Source organism: Heloderma suspectum, chromosome 1 (genome assembly GCF_057233095.1).
Source record: "Heloderma suspectum isolate Gila_16-S chromosome 1, 16-S_ref, whole genome shotgun sequence".
Lineage (NCBI taxonomy): Eukaryota > Metazoa > Chordata > Lepidosauria > Squamata > Helodermatidae > Heloderma > Heloderma suspectum.
Window position 1 is genome coordinate 348831550 of NC_139458.1, and position 17226 is coordinate 348848775.

A 17226-nucleotide genomic window follows, 5' to 3' on the forward strand; every position below is an offset into this window, starting at 1 on the left:
GGGCACATTGTCCATGTGCAAGAACCAAGTTTCCAAGGTGCACCGCTTGCTCATGAGAAAAATTCTGAAGCCTTTCAGCAGATGTCTGAAGTACTAAGAAAAATTTCACAGTGGTAATGACAGATCAAAAGAAGAAGACATGGTAGACAGGTTTTGCTTTTAGCCTTAGGTTAGAAATGAGCATTCTAAGGTCTGGAAAGAAATCTGCTTTGTGTTGTTTATCAAAGCTTTTTAATTTTTTAGAACGAACTCGTATTCATTCCACAACTTTTCCTATGGGGAAAGGTTACAACATTTGGGCTTTCTAATGTACTTAAGAAAAAAGTACAGGGAATATGATAGGGCTTTATAAAATTATGTATGGTATGGAGAAGGTGGATAGAGAACTTTTCCCCTCCCTCTCACGTAATACTAGAATGTAGGGTCATCCAGTGAAATTGGATGACCCTACGTTCTAGTATTACATGAGAGGGAGAGAATCAGGACAGACAAAAGGAAGGACTTCTTCATACAGCACATGGTTAGTCTATGGAATTCGCTACCACATGATGTAGTTGTCCACCAACTTGGACAACTTTAAAAGATTACCCCAAATCCATGGAGCGTAAGGCCAGGGCCAGCATCAGGGTGGGCATGGCTGGGCACCTGCTGAGGGCCCACACTGCAGCATGTGCTCACTGATAAGAGCCCCCTGCACTTGACTCCCCCACTTCACCATTGCAACCCCCTTGTCCGCCTGCCTCTCACTCTGACTGAGACAGTGGTGGTGGTGAGAAGGAGTAGATGCCACTGTCTACCGCTCATAGGCTCTCTGCCTTTCAAGCAAGAAAGAGGATAAGGAGGAATAGCAACTGATGACAACAGAGGTGAGAAAGTAGACTCACTGAGAGAGGGGACACCGGATAAAGATAACAATGGTTACTCGTCATGATGTCTGTATATTGTTCAGTCGTTCAGTCGTGTCCGACTCTTCGTGACCCCATGAACCATAGCACGCCAGGCCTTCCTGTCCTCCGCTCTCTCTCGGAGAGCGCTCAAGTTCATATTCATTGCATCGGTGATGCTATCTAGCCATCTCATCCTCTGCCGTCCCCTTCTCCTTTTGCCTTCAATCTTTCCCAGCATCAGGGTCTTTTCCAGAGAGTTTTCTCTTCGCATTAGGTGGCCAAAATATTTGAGCTTCAGCTTCAGTATCTGTCCTTCCAATGAGCAGTCAGGGTTGATTTCCTTTAGGATTGACTGATTTGACCTCCTTGCAGTCCAGGGGACTCGTAAGAGTCTTCTCCAGCACCACAGTTCGAAAGCATCAATTCTTCGGTGCTCAGCCTTCCTTAGAGTCCAGCTCTCACAGCCATACGTTGCTACTGGGAAAACCATAGCTTTGATTATACGAACCTTTGTCGGCAAGGTGATGTCTCTGCTTCTTACTATGCTGTCTAGGTTTGCCATAGCTTTCCTCCCAAGGAGCAAGCGTCTTTTAATTTCATGGCTACAGTCACCATCTGCGGTGATCTTGGAGCCCAAGAAAGTAAAATCTGTCACTGCTTCCATTTCTTCCCCTTCTATATGCCAGGAAGTGATGGGGCCAGATGCCATGATCTTCGTTTTGTTAATGTTGAGTTTCAAACCAGCTTTTGCACTCTCCTCTTTCACCCTCAACAAGAGGCTCTTTAGATCCTCTTTGCTTTCTGCCATTAGGCTGGTATCGTCTGCGTATCTGAGGTTGTTGATAATTCTCCCGGCAATCTTAATTCCGACCTGTGATTCATCCAGCCCGGTGTTTCTCATGATGTACTCTGCATATAAATTAAATAAGCAGGGTGACAATATACAGCCTTGTCGTACTCCTTTCCCAATTTTGAACCAATCGGTTGTTCCATGTCCAGTTCTTACTGTTGCTTCTTGACCCTCCTACAGGTTTCTCAGGAGACAGGTAAGGTAGTCTGGTACTCCCATCTCTTTCAGAATTTGCTACAGTTTGTTGCGATCCACACAATCAAAGGTCTGTATATTACCTCCCTCTTAATACCAGCACTGGGGAACATGAGTGGGAGAATACTACCACGCTCACATCCTGGTTTGGGGCTTCCCATAGGAATTTGGTTGGCCACTGTGGGAGCAGAACACTGGACTACATTGGCTCTTTTGTTCTTAATATCCATTCTTGTTAGTATGAAACTTATTTTTAATATTTCTTTAGGTGAACTTAACCTGAAGAAGAGCAAAAGTCATTGATTAGATTTTAAAGTAATCAGAAGCTGGTTCATAAGTACATGGCTGGTATTTCAGAAACGATAAATTCAAAACTGTGGTAGTTATGCTCTCTTCTTGTGATATAGTAACATTCTGATAGGACAGAGACAACTGGTAATATTAGCAATGAGGGGGTCCTGTTCTAGGGAATGGGCTGTTCTGCATGGACTTCAGACCCTAACCTGTATTAGTGTTTTATCAGTTAGAATAACAGGAAGTGTGTCAGCCTGGTGACTTCAATAGACAATAGTAGTGACCTCAGCAGGGGTTAAAGACTGACGAAGAAGTCACACACAAAGATCTGTAGCAGATTTTCAGGGTTCTTTTCCTAGATCCTATCATTCCCCCTATTGTTTTGCTAATAAAATGAATTTATTATAAAATTTAGACCCTCCTTCAGGTGTTAAATCAAATCTAACAGATCTTTCCTGCAATTTTCAAAGGGCAGGCTTGCATTTAAAGCCAAAGGCTCTAATTTTCAAAGTATTCCTAATGCTCACTGATAATAATTAAACACACCCTTCAATTATCTTAGTATTCCAATATTAAGTAAAGGCTAGTTGTTGGACTAGTTGGCACTGACAATTTTTGCCAAGTGAGTAAAAAAAGTATTTGAAAATATTTTGGGTTTTGGATTCAGATACAATGAGACTAGAGAAAGCAGTCGCCCCTGCCTCCTCCTCCCTATGCTAGGCTCCCCAGCCCCCTGAAAATGCTACAGAGGGTCTGTGGAACCTGCTGAATTACATAGGCTGTGGTGTGGGGGACTTTGGGAGGGGAATTCCCACAAATCAGGTGGAGGCACCTTATTCCCCCTCCCCCCGCAGCCCCTGCACTACAGCCTACCCCATTCAGCAGGGTCCCCCAGCCGTCTGTGTAGTATTTTCAGGGGGCTGGAGGGTCTGCCATGGGGAGGAGGGGGTGAGAACTCCACTTCCACCAGCCCGTTGCATGCACCTAAATCGTTCACGTTCTGTAGTTTCACGAGTCCAGCCACTACTGGACACGAGCAGGTCTTGAAATTCTGGACCTGGTGGCCTCTTTGCATTGTTCTTCTGACTGGACTTTGTTGGCTTGTTGCTTTTTTCATAGATATAGATTTATCCTTTACCCCTTACTCTTTTGATCCCTGGCCCTTAGGATCCCAGAGGTTTACACTCCTGTTCTGTGGGTATCTCAGTTCTCCCTTTATAGATGTTAATCACTCACACACACAACACCCAAACTCTTATTTGTTCTTGCAGGAATCAAGGCAAATGTGTTGAGGGTTTTGTGGAAATATTCGACATGCTGCTGGCCACTTCTTCTCGCTTTCGAATGATGAATGTCCAAGGGGAAGAGTTTGTGTGCCTTAAATCCATCATCCTGCTCAATTCTGGTGAGATATGCTTGTTTACTGGCCAACCCCATTTTCAGATGTATTGTTTGTACTGCTTCTGTTTTGAGATTATAAAAATGTTCTGGGTGCCCTATAGTTGCAAGTCAAAACAGCAGTGTGTATGTGTCAGGGGGGTCAGTACACCCCCCAAACCCACTCTGAAATCTAAGGGCCTTTAGGTGCTGCATGCACACTAATCTTGGGACAACTAGAGGCTATAATCAGGGGACATCAGCTTAGGCTGAGAAGAACATGCCTCACTGTGCTTTTTTCTGCACCCCAAGGTAAGCCATGTTGGAGTCTGCCAACAGTGGCATCTGTCCTGCTTTAAACTGCTGAGTTTTGGCTCTTTTCTAAGCAAATACAGGGATGAATACAATAGGGTATTTAATCTAGCAAGCAAATGGTTAAACACAGTTTTACCAGACACATAGTGGTTTTTTCAAGAGCGAGGTCAGAGGCACAGCCAAGGTCAAAAGCCAGGAGATCAATCACATAAAAACACAGTCCAAAAGCAGAGTCAGGTAGAAGTCCAGGGAGTCAGTAGCACAGAGGTCCAAGGCTAGGGAGCAAACAGGATACAGTGACTAGAGCTGAATATCAAATATTGTTTCCAGCAGCTGTCAAGTTACAAGTGAGAGCCAATGTGTGTGTGCAGTCCCCTAACTTACTGCTGTTGGGGGACTTCAATGTACATTCAGAGGCCATCCTCACAGGGGCACCTCAGGACTTCATGGAGACCATGGCTTCCCGGGAGCTGCACCCTATTCCATCTGGGCCCTCCCATGTAGCCGGTCATGAGCTAGACCTTGTGTTTGTTTCTGGAGAAGCGGGGAGTGATCTGGAAGTCGGGGGTATATCCACCACCCCCTTGTGATGGTCAGATCACTATCTGGTGACGTTGGACTTCTCGGTTCCACAACCCCTCCGCAGGGGTGGAGGACCCATTACAATGGTCTGCCCCAGGTGTCTTTTGGATCCGAATGGAATCCTGAACGCGCTTGGGGATTTTCTCTGGAGCATGCAAACAGCCACTCGGTTGAGACCCTGGTGAGTGGCTAGAATGCCGCAATCACTGGGGCATTAGATTGGGTGGCTCCGAAACGCCCTCTCCCCGTGAACAGGGCTCGGACTGCACCATGGTTCAATCCGCAGTTACGAGCTCTGAAACAGGAGGTGAGTAGGGGTGGACGAAAGTCCCTTACCTATCATCGAAGGATGTTTGCGGTGGGGGGGAGGCGCTTCACTGCTCCCCCCGCGAAGTTCAGGCCGGGGGGGAGGCTTCCCACCTCGCCCCGGCCGAAATTCAGGCTGGGGGGGGAGGCTTCCCGCCCCGCCCCGGCCGAAATTCAGGCCGGGGAGGAGGCTTCCCACCTCGCCCGGCCGCAAACGCGAGAGTTTAAAAAAAACCCCAAAAAACGCCCCCTGATAGGCTACGTGACGATTGACGTAGCCTATCACAGCTGACTTTGCAAATCTAGCCGTGATAGGCTACGTTAATTGTCACGTAGCCTATCAGGGGGCGTTTTTTTTTTTCTTTTATTGCAATGGCGGCGGTGGCAGCCGGTCGAAAGACCAGCTGCCACTCCCGCCCCGCTCGAACACCCGCCGAACCGCCGGCCGGACCCGCCGCCGGGAGGGACATTCGGCGAAGGTAAGTCCCGTCCCGGGGGGGGGCGGGGGGCGGGGGGGTTCGGAGGATTTCTCCCCGAAACTTGTTCGGGGGGCCGAACACGTTGGCGCTCGGCCCCCCGAAGTTTCGGGGAGAAATTCTCCGCCATCCCTAGAGGTGAGACGGCTAGAGCGCCGGTGGCGGAAGTCTCGCTCCAAAGATGAACAGACACGGGCTAGAGCTGTATCTTCAGCCTATCATGTGGTGGTCAAGGCAGCAAAAAAGGAATATTATGCTGCCTCTATTGCGATTCGCATCTGCAGAGTGCTGTCCCAGGAGGCTGTTCCAGGTGGTCTGAAGCCTGGTTGGTCCAGTTGCTCTGAAACCGCTGGAGCATTCTAATGCCTCCTGTGAGGCCTTGGCAAGGCACTTTGCCGATAAAATTGATCGGATTGGGAGTGTTATTCCATGCACTATGGATACAGTTAGCAGTCTGTGGCAAACCAGTTTTGTGGGATCGGTTCCAGCTTCTTCTTCTGATGAAGTGGACAGGGTGCTTTCATATGTAAGGCCGACCACCTGCTTACTTGATCCTTGTCCATCTTGGTTCATTATGAGCTGCAGAGAGAGGCTGGGTGAGGGGATCAGGGTGGTGGTGAACGCCTCCCTTGAGGAGGGAGTGATGTCATCAGCTCTCAAGGAGGCAGTGATAAGACCACTTTTAAAAAAGCCCTCCTTGGATCCCCAAGTTCTGAACAACTTTCACCCAGTTTCGAATCTGCCACTTTTGGGCAAGGAGATTGAGCGGGTGGTAGGGATGGACGAAAGTCCCTTACCTTATCCCGCAGCTTGCTTCGCGGTGGGGGGGAGGCACTCCGTCCCTCCCTCCAAAATTCTGGGCGGGGTGGGAGGCGCCCCATCCCTCCCTGTCAAAATCCTGGCCGGGGGGGAGGCGCCCCGTCCCTCCAGCGGAAATTCTGGCTGGGGGGGAGGTGCCCCGTCCCTCCGGCCACGAATCTCATCTCCTGCCAGGATGCAAATGGTGGCGGCCATAGCCGCCGCCGTTTGCGTCCCTGCAGTCAGCCCTGCAGTCAGTCCCTGCAGTCAGCCGTCCCTGCAGTCAGCCGTTTGCAGTCCCTGCAGTCAGCCGTGAAAAAAAAAAGCGCGTACGCACATGGCGGCGCCCATGGGCGCCGCCATTTGCGTTCCTTATTTGGGCACATGTAGTCTACATAAACATTTCTGTAGACTACGGCGAAAATTTTCACCGTAGTCTACATAAATGTTTACATAGACTACACGTGCCCAAATAAGGAACGCAAATGGTGGCGCCCATAGGCGCCGCCATTTGCGTACGCACTCCCCCCCCCCAAAGTCAGCTGTGATAGGCTACGTAAGGATTTACGTAGCCTATTACGGTGTTTTTTGAAAATCTAGCCGTGATAGGCTACGTAAATCTTTACGTAGCCTATCACGTTTGTTGTGTTTTTTTTTACTTGGAAATGGCGGCGGCGGCAGCCGGTTGGAAGACCGGTCGCCGCCGCCGAACCGCCGCCGGGAGCCACCAGCGCCAGGGACATTCGCCAAAGGTAAGTCCCATTCTGGGGGGGGCAGGGGGGCGGACCGTTTCTCCACCAATTTCAGGGGGCCAAATGCGTTGGCATTCAGCCTCCCGGAGATTCGTGGAGAAATTCTCCGACATCCCCAGCGGGTGGTGGTGATGCAGTTGAAGGCACACTTGGAAGAAGACGATTATCTAGATCCATTTCAATTGGGCTTCAGGCCTGGGAAACCTTAGGCAAGGGACAGAAATGGCCTTGGTCACCTTGGTGGATGATAAGAGGAGGGCTTTGGATAGGGGTGAATGCTCCTTCCTTGTTCTTCTTGACCTCTCAGCAGCTTTTGATACCATTGACCACGGTATCCTCCTGGACTTCCTGGAGGGGTTGGGCATTGGAGACCCCGTACTACGGTGGTTCCGGTCCTTCCTCTCCAGCAAGTACCAGAGGGTAGCACTGGGAGAGGAGGTTTCAAACTCATGGCCGATCACTTGTGGGGTGCCACAGGGTTCCATCCTCTCCCTGATACTATTTAACATCTATGTGAAGCCGCTGGGGGCTATCAACAGGAGGTTTGGGATGCCGTGTCATCAATATGCGGATGACACGCAGCTCTACCTCTCATTCAAATCTTCACCAAGGTTGGCTGTAGAATCCCTGTCCAAATGTCTGGAGACAGTGAGTGGCTGGATGGGGAGGAATTAGGGATGCCAAAGAATTCCGCGATGGATCTCAGTGAGGCCGAATGCTAGTGCATTCGGCCCCCTGAAATCCATCGCAGAACAAAGCTCCCCCCCCCGCAACCCACAAAAGGCGCGCGAAACGGAGCACCTGCTCCTGTCCACGCTGCTTTGCTAGGGATGGGGGAGAATTTCTCCCCGAAACTTCAGGGGGCCGAGTGCCAACGTGTTCGGCCCCCCGAAGTAGTTTCGGGGAGAAATTCTCCGCACCGCCCCCCGTACCCCCCCCCGGGACGGGACTTACCTTTCCCGAATGTCCCTCCCAGCGGCGGGTCCCGGCAGCGGTTCGTCAGGTCTTCGACAGGGGCAGAGGCGGCAGCCGGTCTTTCGACTGGCTGCCGCCGCCGCCATTCCAATAAAAGTAAAAAAAAAAAAAAAAAACGCCCCCGTGATAGGCTACATGACGATTAACGTAGCCTATCATGGCTAGATTTGCAAAGTCAGCCGTGATAGGCTACGTAAATCGTCACGTAGCCTATCACGGGTGACTTTAAAAAAACAAAACAAAACGCGTACGGCTAATGGCGGCCCCCATAGGGAGCCGCCATTCACGTTCCTTATTTGGTCGCTGTAGTCTACGTAAAGATTACGTAGACTAAGGCGAAAATAATCGCTGTATTATTTTCCTTATTACGCCTTATTTTCGCCATAGTCTACGTAAAGATTTACGTAGACTACAGCGACCAAATAAGGAACGCGAATGGCGGCTCCGTATGGGGGCCGCCATTTGCGTACGCGCTTTTTTTTTTTTTTTAAGTGACCCGTGATAGGCTACGTGATGATTAACGTAGCCTATCACGGCTGACTTTGCAGATATAGCCGTGATAGGCTACGTTAATCGTCACGTAGCCTATCACGGGGGCGTGTTTTTTTTTTTAACTTTTAATTTCGCGGCCGGGCGAGGCGAGGCGCCTCCTCCCCGGCCTGAATTTCGGCCAGGTGAGGCAGGAAGCCTCCCCCCCCCGGCCTGAATTTCAGGGGGAGCAGCGAAGCGCCTCCCCCCCACCGCGAAGCAAGCTGCGAGACCAGGTAAGTGGCTTTCGTGCACTCCTATGCTTTGCGAATGGCGGCCGTCCTGCAGCTGCCATTCACTTCCTCTTCATAGCCATGATAGGCCACGTAAATACTTACGTAGCCTATCACAGCTAACGCAGTGACGCCATTTGCGTACACTGGGGTTTTTTTCCCCCTGCCATGACAGGCTACGTAAATATTTACGTAGCCTATCACGGCTAAATACAGGAACGCAAATGGCTGCGGCTATGACAGCCACCATTTGTGTCCCTGCAGGGCTGCCCAGCGGCCGGATATCCGGCTGCGGGCGGCTGGAGCTGGCCAGCGGCTCCGCGGCTCGGCTGTGGAGTGGAGCCAGCCAGGCAGGATTCCGGGGGGGAGGACTGGATCGCCTCCCCCCCGTCGAGGATTCCTGGGAGAGGGACGGACTACCTCCCCTCCCAGCGGAAACAGAATGGAACGGAAGGTAAGTGTTCCGTCCATCCCTAGGAGGAATAAGCTGAAGCTGAACCCTGACAAGACCGAGGTACTTTTGGTGGGAGACAAGAGGAGGTTGAGGGATGTTGACCTGGTGTTGAATGGGGTACGGCTACCCTTGAAAGACCAGGTCCACAGCCTGGGGGTCATTTTGGTCTACCAGCTGTCCATGGAGGCTCAGGTGTCAGCTGTGAGCCAGATAGTGCTGTACGAACTCCATCTGATACGGCTGCTGCGCCCCTTCCTTCCCAACCATCTGCTCCCATCGGTAGTACATGCCCTGGTCTCCTCTCATCTAGACTACTGTAATGCGATCTATGTGGGGTTACCCTTGGAGACGGTTCGGAAGCTGCAGCTGGTACAGAACGCGGTGGCTCACCTGATTAAAGGCAGCCGCCGGTGCGATCACATCACTCCGGTGCTAAAGGAGTTGCACTGGTTACCGGTTGTTTTCTGGGCCAAATTCAAGGTGTTGGTTTTGACCTTTAAAACCCTATATGGTTCCGGTCCAGCCTATCTTAAGGAGCGCCTCCAGCAACACCAGACAGGCCAGCTCAACAAGATCAGCCTCAGATGGCCTTCTCTCTGTCCCATCAGCCAGGACAGCTAGGCTGGTGTGGACGAGGGAGAGGGCCTTCTCTGTGGTGGCCCCCACTCTGTGGGCCATGCCACGTCTTTAATGAGCTTCCACCACACGTTGAAAACTTTTGGGGTGGGCTAGGGAAATTTTAGAAAATGATGTTTTAATGTGTAATTTTATTGTTTTTAAACTGTTTGTATTATTGTACATCGCCCAGAGTGGCCGGGTGACTGGCCAGATGGGTGACGAAGAAAACAAACAAACAAACAACTCAGCTGCATCACATTAAAGGCTTGTCAGATGTCCTCCAAATGAGGAGATCTCAATTCATGAGTAGCCCTCTTCAATAAGCAAGCACTCCTTCACCTGGCCACCATCCTTAAGGCACCAGCGTTCTCAGGGGCCCCAGACCATCTTGAGTAATGCCAGGATCTTCTGAGGGGCCAACTGGCTCTGATGTTTCTGGCTCCTCCTCTGAAGGTGACTCCAGTGGAGGCATGACACCTGGGACCATGCCAGCGTCAAGTAACATATCTAATATGAGGCTGGCTAGTTCCCTTGGAAAACTCAAGGCCAAAGTTTATGTGACACTAACTGCATGAATGTAATGAGTGTGTCTAGTGTTCTCAGTTTAAGTTGTAGCCATGGAAGGGCTGGGGAGGCTAAGCAGGATTGCAACTGTGGCATACATAGAGGGGAAGGGTTAAACACTTTCTCCCTATGTCATGATCCTGATGAAAATCTCCTCCCAAACCAGAAGTTGCTTTTAGCTGCAGGAGAAAAGCCTCCAGTGGTGCCCATGAAGGCTTCCCTTCTGAGGCTAATACCAGCTTTTGAGGAACATTTTTCACCCCACTCCATGTGCCATGGTCCCAAGGGAACCTCCCACATCTGCTATTTAAACTGGAAAACTAGATACATTCGTTGTATTCACACAAGCCCTATTCAGGCTTTCCATAGAATGGTTGAGGTCTAAATGTCCTCATGTACACTAGGCCCTGCCCCTTCATTCCCTGACCTTGCTGCATTGAGGTCTGAATGGAGAAACGAGTCACGTTCACTTGAATGTGAGTAGAATCCTGAAGCATGATTGGAGACCTTGATAAAACAGGGTCCCGATCAACTGAACGCAAGTAGAACCTCCATTCTGCGAATGAGGGGGAGGGACGCAGTGTGCACAGGGACACTGGGGATAGGGCCAGCATGTGTGTTCCTGTTCCCTTCCCCACATTTAGCCACCATGCTTATTATAAAACACCTGAATAGAACTACAGTTAGCATCACATCTCTTTTGGCCATATCTGTAAAGCTGAAAGAATCCCTGCAATCAGTTTGCAATGAGGGGTTAGACAAAGGCTGTCCTCTTTTCTTTTTAACATTTGGATAGCATAGCAACAATGGCATAGCGTATTAGAGCAGATGGGAGAAACTGTTTGCGGGCAGTTCATCTGTCTAGCGAAGTGGTTTCACCCGTTCTTGGGTGTAAGGGTTGCAGGTTAACGGATCAGGTTTGCCGTTTGGGGGTCCTTTGGGATCCATTGTTGTCAGAGGCCCAGATGGCCTTGATGGCTTGGAGCACCTTTTATCAGCTTAGGCTGGTATACCAACTTCTATCCTATCTGGACAGAGATAGCCTTCCAACCGTTATTCACACTCTGGTAACTTCCCATTTGGATTACTGCAATATGTTACCTGCTGCACGGCTGCCTTGAAAATGGTCCAGAAACGTTAGTTAGTACAAAGCAAGGTGGATAGACTGTTAACTGGGACTAGCTGATATGTCACATTATGCCAGTATTTTGCCATCTGTGCTGGCTGCCAGTCTGTTTCTGGGCTGAATTAAAAATACTGGTTTTAAAGCCCTAAGCCAGGTTACCGGAAGGAGTGTCTCCTCTGATAATTACCTACCTGGACCCTACGGTCAGTGTCTCAGTTCTTCTTCCTCCCCACCAAATATGACTTGTCTGGCACCCACATTATAGTCTTTTTGGCACCTGATTATTCTCCCCGGTGTTTTTAGAATGTGCTTTTAGATCTTTGCACTTTTTATCTTTGCTCTTAGTTTTAGTTCTTATATGCGCTAATGTTTGTATCCTTCACTTCTGGTCTTATTCTGGGTCTATTACGTGCTTTTTAAAAATCATTGTTCTATTGTTATTTTGTATTTTATGTTTTGAAACTAATGTACACCACCCAGAGAACTGGATGGTTGAAACACCCAGAGAACTAGATGGTCTAAATAAAGAAAGAAAGAAATCACTGAATTGCTGCTTTGAGCATTATGCCAGAAGTATAAAAAGGGAATACAGGATTGCCTTGCATGCCCTGTGTCCATACAGCAGCCTGGATCTTGAGAAAAGTGAAATTAATAAGGTTCATAGCAGTAATGTCCCCCCCCCCCGCAGCTGCCTGTACCCCTGAAAAGCCTTTCTGGTGGGTCTGAGGGTCTGCCTGAACAAAGGAGATGGGGCACTGGGGACTGCTGGGGAAATGGGAGATCACCCAAAATTGGGTAGAGGTCTGATCCTATGGAGAGCTTTGGAGGGATGAAAGCAAGTACAACAGGGAGGAGGAGATGGGAAGCTTACCTTCCTTGAACTTCTTGTTGTTTACTTAGAATCCAAGCCAATATTTCTGCAAATACAGCCTTGGCATTTGCCTCCTGCTCCACAATATCACATTCCTGACTTACGTTCAATTTGTTGTCCAAATTCTGATCCCCAGTTCTTAATTAGGACAATAACTGGCTACTCACCATGTTATAATTGTGAATTTCTTATGGTGTAGCACAGCCTTCCCCAACCTGTCGCCCTCCAGATATGGTGGACTGCAACTCCCATCATCCCCAGCCAACAGTACAATGTTGTGCTGGCTGGGGATGATGGAAGTTCTAGTCCAATGCATCTGGAGGGCACCATGTTGGAGAAGGCTGGTGTAGCATCTTACTTGTTTTTGTTAAAAGTTCATTTTATTCCTGTTAGCCTGTTCTCTGTGGATTGAATCAAAGAGCATGCTGCTGTAGTCAAAGCAACAGACAGCACAAATAATTGAGGCATCAGCATTCTGCACATCATATGCAGGGGGCTGCTCTTTGTAAAAGAAACCACAGTTAATATACACGAGATATGATGGCAAATCTCGCTTTAGCTGGGAACAACACGGAATAACGTACTTTATTTTGAAAAGCACTGCTAGATAAACAGACCTGATAGAGAGCAAGGCAGTCTTGCATGGAACCGGCCTGTAAACACTGAGAAAGAACTTTGAAAGAGAAATAACTTTGAATCCGTGGCCAAAAAGCTAGTCCCCGATGAAGTGAACTCCAAACGCAGCTGAAGGTGGCACAGCTGCTGCCGTCCTTCAGGAACCTCTCAGGGACATGCTGCACGAAACGGCTTCTGTGTGGTGACTTCTCAGGGTGTGACTTCCTCACATGAATGGTGTGGAGATGTCACGCACACGAACAACAACCCCAAGGCCTTTTGTCACCAGCAGAGAATCTCCATAAGGAGTCATGTGATGAGCACTGCAGTAGGGGAAGGCACTGTAGGAAGGTGGCAGCTACTTGGATGAAATTACATGTAGTTCAGCCCTAGGCACTGTCCCAGCATCAGGACAGGAGCAAATCTAACCTTGCTTCCCTCCCCCAATGAAGGTGACGGGCAATGTCAGAGTAGCTAATGTATATACTATACTATGTTACATATTTTAGTGAACAGGCTTCTCTCCTGAAACTTATTACATTGTCCCTGCTGTAGGAAACAAGCAATTAGCAAGCAGACATGATTAAGAATGAAGCGAATTCTGCATATCCTGGCGTCAACACTAACATCTGCCATGTTGTATTGGGCCTTTCCTGGGCTTTTTTCTCCATTCTTAAATTAAAGACACAATGTGAATTGTGACCTTAATTTTTCAGATATGCAAAAGGGTAGAGAGACTATCCTGAATGAGATCGGGCTTAAGTCTGCATGCACTCAAGTCCTCTCACATGATGCTACTGCCTGAGAATACCTTTCCCCCATGCCTAAGGTTTCCACTTACTGAGCATGGACCTGCTCTCAAACAAGCAATTTCTTACACACGTGCTGCACTCTGGCCATCCAGATGCTGCTGGATTACAACTCCCATCACTCCTGACCACTGGCCGTACTGGCCAGAGTTGGAGTCCAACAACATCTGGTGGGCCACAGGTTCCCTGCCTGTCCTCTAAGGTGATTCCACATGAGAGGATTGTTATCAGAGGAATACCTGTACATCTGAATTGGCTTTGCATATATATTTTGGTCCTAATACATATATTAGTAAGCTGATGGGGGTACTCGCTGGTTTCACTGGTGCATACATTTGTGACCAAGTACACATATATCTTGCAATTTTTCTATTCTCTTATTTTGACCATGTTTGCACAACGTGTGATCAATCAAGCTCAAGAAAGCTCACCAGACAAGTATGGTGGGGACCCTCCCGGGCCTGGCCAAATGTTTTCTTTAACTGTCTGTCTAAGACTAGGGGCGGGGAAATACGGCGGACATGCTGGTGAGTTGCATTCAATTTGGTGGGTCACAAGTTGGGGCATGCCTGATTTCCCTCCTCCCTCTATGTTTGTGTTTGCAGTTGAGAAGTATAGGACACTAACACCATTTGCGAAATTTTACTCAGATATTTGGACAGCAGCATGTCTCTTGCTGCAAGGGCAGCACCAGCATTTCACAATTTCAGTAACAAAATAGAATCTACCTCTTGGTCACTGTGGAAAAAACAAAATTAACTCTTTTAATTACAAAACAAAGCTATGTTTCAGAGTACAACAAAAAAGGCATACAGCAGTGCCCTCTTCTGAGTACTATAGTTTACCATTGTATTTAAGGGCTCCAATCCCAAAAAAGTTAGTCAGACTTTTTCAGCTTGAGTGCCCTTGATATCACTGTGTTTTACAGTTTTCTGAAAAGTAAGTCCCGATGTGTTCAGTCAGCTCTGCTCCCTAGTAGCTTGCAATAGTGAGTTTAGGATTGCAGCCTTAAATTAGTTGCAGCTAACTAGTCCCAGTAATGTTCATCTGATGTAAGCATAACTAACTTTCTCTGGATTGCAGTCTTTGAGAGGTACAACTCAGTTTACCAAGTTAAACTGAAGATCCTGGTTTTCAGCATGTTTAACACTGTTCAGTGAGGAAAAAACTAGTATAAACCCAGCACTTAGGCATAATGGTATTATGAATTTGGCTACAAAACTGTACCTCGTATATTGTAAAATAGTGCAACTGGCTTTTATAGGAATTCTTTGGAGATAATGTGTTGTGGCTTGCAGTCTAAGCGCCCCAGCTGCAAAGACTGAAGCAAACTGCCAGGACCAGAATACTGATGATCTGATAAAGGGATGAAGAGCATGTGGCAATGTGACTGTCTTATATCTAGTAATCAAAGTTTCGCTTAGTTTCTCTTTTTCCCTTTCCTTTCTTATTCCTTTTTTTTTGTGCAGCCAGGATGAAAGGCTTGTTGTTTCAAACATTGCCACCTCCAAGGGAAAGCTAAGATAGAAGGCTAGTTCCAGTCTTCGTCCCAAAATAATACTTTGGAATGCAGGACACTATTTCATGTGGGGGGTCTTTCAAACAAGCAACTTTCCATAGAGTACTGAATTGGTACAGTCATATGTAGGGCCTGTGCCATCCAGCCAAGTGACTATTTGAATCTACCCCAGGGCTGGCCTTACCAATAGGTAGCGTAAGATGGCTGCCTCAGGGGGCAGATGCTGAGGGATGGGGGATGGCTGTGAGGTGATGGAGAATGGAGGTGTGGGTGTGATGTGACCTGTCCTGTGCTCCCAAAGCCATCATCTCAAGCAGGAGAAGTGTCTTGGGCCAGCCCTGATCAGCCCTAAAGTTGTATGATTATTACTAGAGATTCCACACCTATTTTTTCCCCTATTGAATTTAGAACAGTTAATCCACATAGCATTCAATGCCTCAGTCACAGTCTAAATCTCAAGTTCTGTCTACACTATAAACTGATAACAGTTTTATAAAATATTTTAAGAGTTGTAGATTCCCACAAACAATCTTGAGTACTGAAGTTTGGGGTGGTGCTGAGACTGTATTATCTACTGCAGATGCCTAAACTCCCTCCTTTCAGATAACAATAACAACAACAACCAACCTGAGTTGGTTCATTCATTTGGTTCATTGTTTTTCCTTGCCTTAACTGTACTTACGGATACGTATCTTAAACAAAACTCAATAAATATAATTTAAAAACAATCAAACAAACCCAGCTATAATTTCCTGGGAAGAAGGAATGATGATTAAACCAATTTAGCAGTGTAATCCTATATGCGTCTACTGCGAAGTAAGCCTCAGTGAGATTTACTCCGAGGGAGGCTCGGAAAACAGCAATGAGGGAGATGGCCTTCTCGGTGGTAGCCCCCCAGTTTTGGAATGGAATGATTTCCCTGACGAGGCCCGCCTGGCACCAACATTGCTATCTTTTCGGGTCCAAGTCAAAATTTCTCTTTTCCAAGGCATTTGGCAGCACGTGATGAGTTTTTAATCGATCCTGGATTGATTTTACAGTTTGGCTGATTGCTGATTGCTCAAAGTTGTTTTTAGATATATGTTGTCTCTGTGTATACTGTCTGTTGTATGTTTTTTACGTTTTTAAATTTTGCATATTGTATTTTTTATGTTTTTAATCTTTGTAAACCGCCCAGAGAGCTTTGCCTATGGGGCATAATAATAACAATAATAATAATAATAATAATAATAATAATAATAGCAGCAGCAGCAGCAGCAAGTGAAGTATGTGTAGGACTGTGGCCTATGTTTTTCGTGTGGCTGTGCCCCTCAGTGAACCAAGTTTGCATATTGGAATCCTGATGCAAATGCTATCTCATGTCTTCTCCTGCAGGTGTCTACACATTTCTTTCCAGCACCCTAAAATCACTGGAGGAAAAAGAGCATATCCACCGTGTTCTAGATAAAATCACTGATACTTTGACACATTTAATGGCCAAATCAGGCCTCTCTCTGCAGCAGCAGCATAGGCGACTGGCTCAGCTCCTTCTCATCCTTTCGCACATTAGGCATATGAGGTGAGTGAATACACAGTTGGGCTTTGTACACTGCACAGCTCTTTTAAAAAAGTTTTTTACATCCAACTTTTAAAATAAGAAAAGACAAACAAGTAAAGAAATAAGTAATAAAATATAATAATAATAATAATAATAATAATAGTGATACTATAAATACCTAAAGACAATGCACAAATTAATGCTAAGCACCGTACGAAGAAGAATTCATAATACAATATGCTCCAGTGATTGCCCAAAGCTTTGGTGAATGTTGATATTCAAATGAATGTTAACAATTCTGGACAAGGCTTGTGAATATCTGAAATCACTGGTGAATTTTAACAGTCACCTAAATACCAACATTCACTTGGGCTTTAAAACTGCGGAAATGAGTCTCTCTTTGGCCGTTCACAAAATTTATCTAGGTATGTCAGCATTTGCTCTGGGGTGTACAATGGGAAAACATATTTAGCTTTAATTTGTAAAGCCCCATTCGTTTTGCTTTAGAGCCATTTTAGTCACATTCGTTTTTCATTTTACATTCA

The 17226-nt window shown here is 47.3% G+C and overlaps 1 protein-coding gene across 3 annotated transcripts in view; it reads left to right on the forward strand.

Annotated features, from left to right (window-relative positions):
- Positions 1-17226, forward strand: part of ESR1 (estrogen receptor 1) — a 347108-nt gene that overhangs the window by 318086 nt on the left and 11796 nt on the right. For all 3 annotated transcript variants that reach the window (XM_084827850.1, XM_084827852.1, XM_084827853.1), the window contains 2 exons: positions 3498-3631; positions 16519-16702. In XM_084827850.1, coding sequence (XP_084683976.1) covers positions 3498-3631; positions 16519-16702 — 318 coding nt within the window. The remainder of the gene's footprint in view (positions 1-3497; positions 3632-16518; positions 16703-17226) is intronic.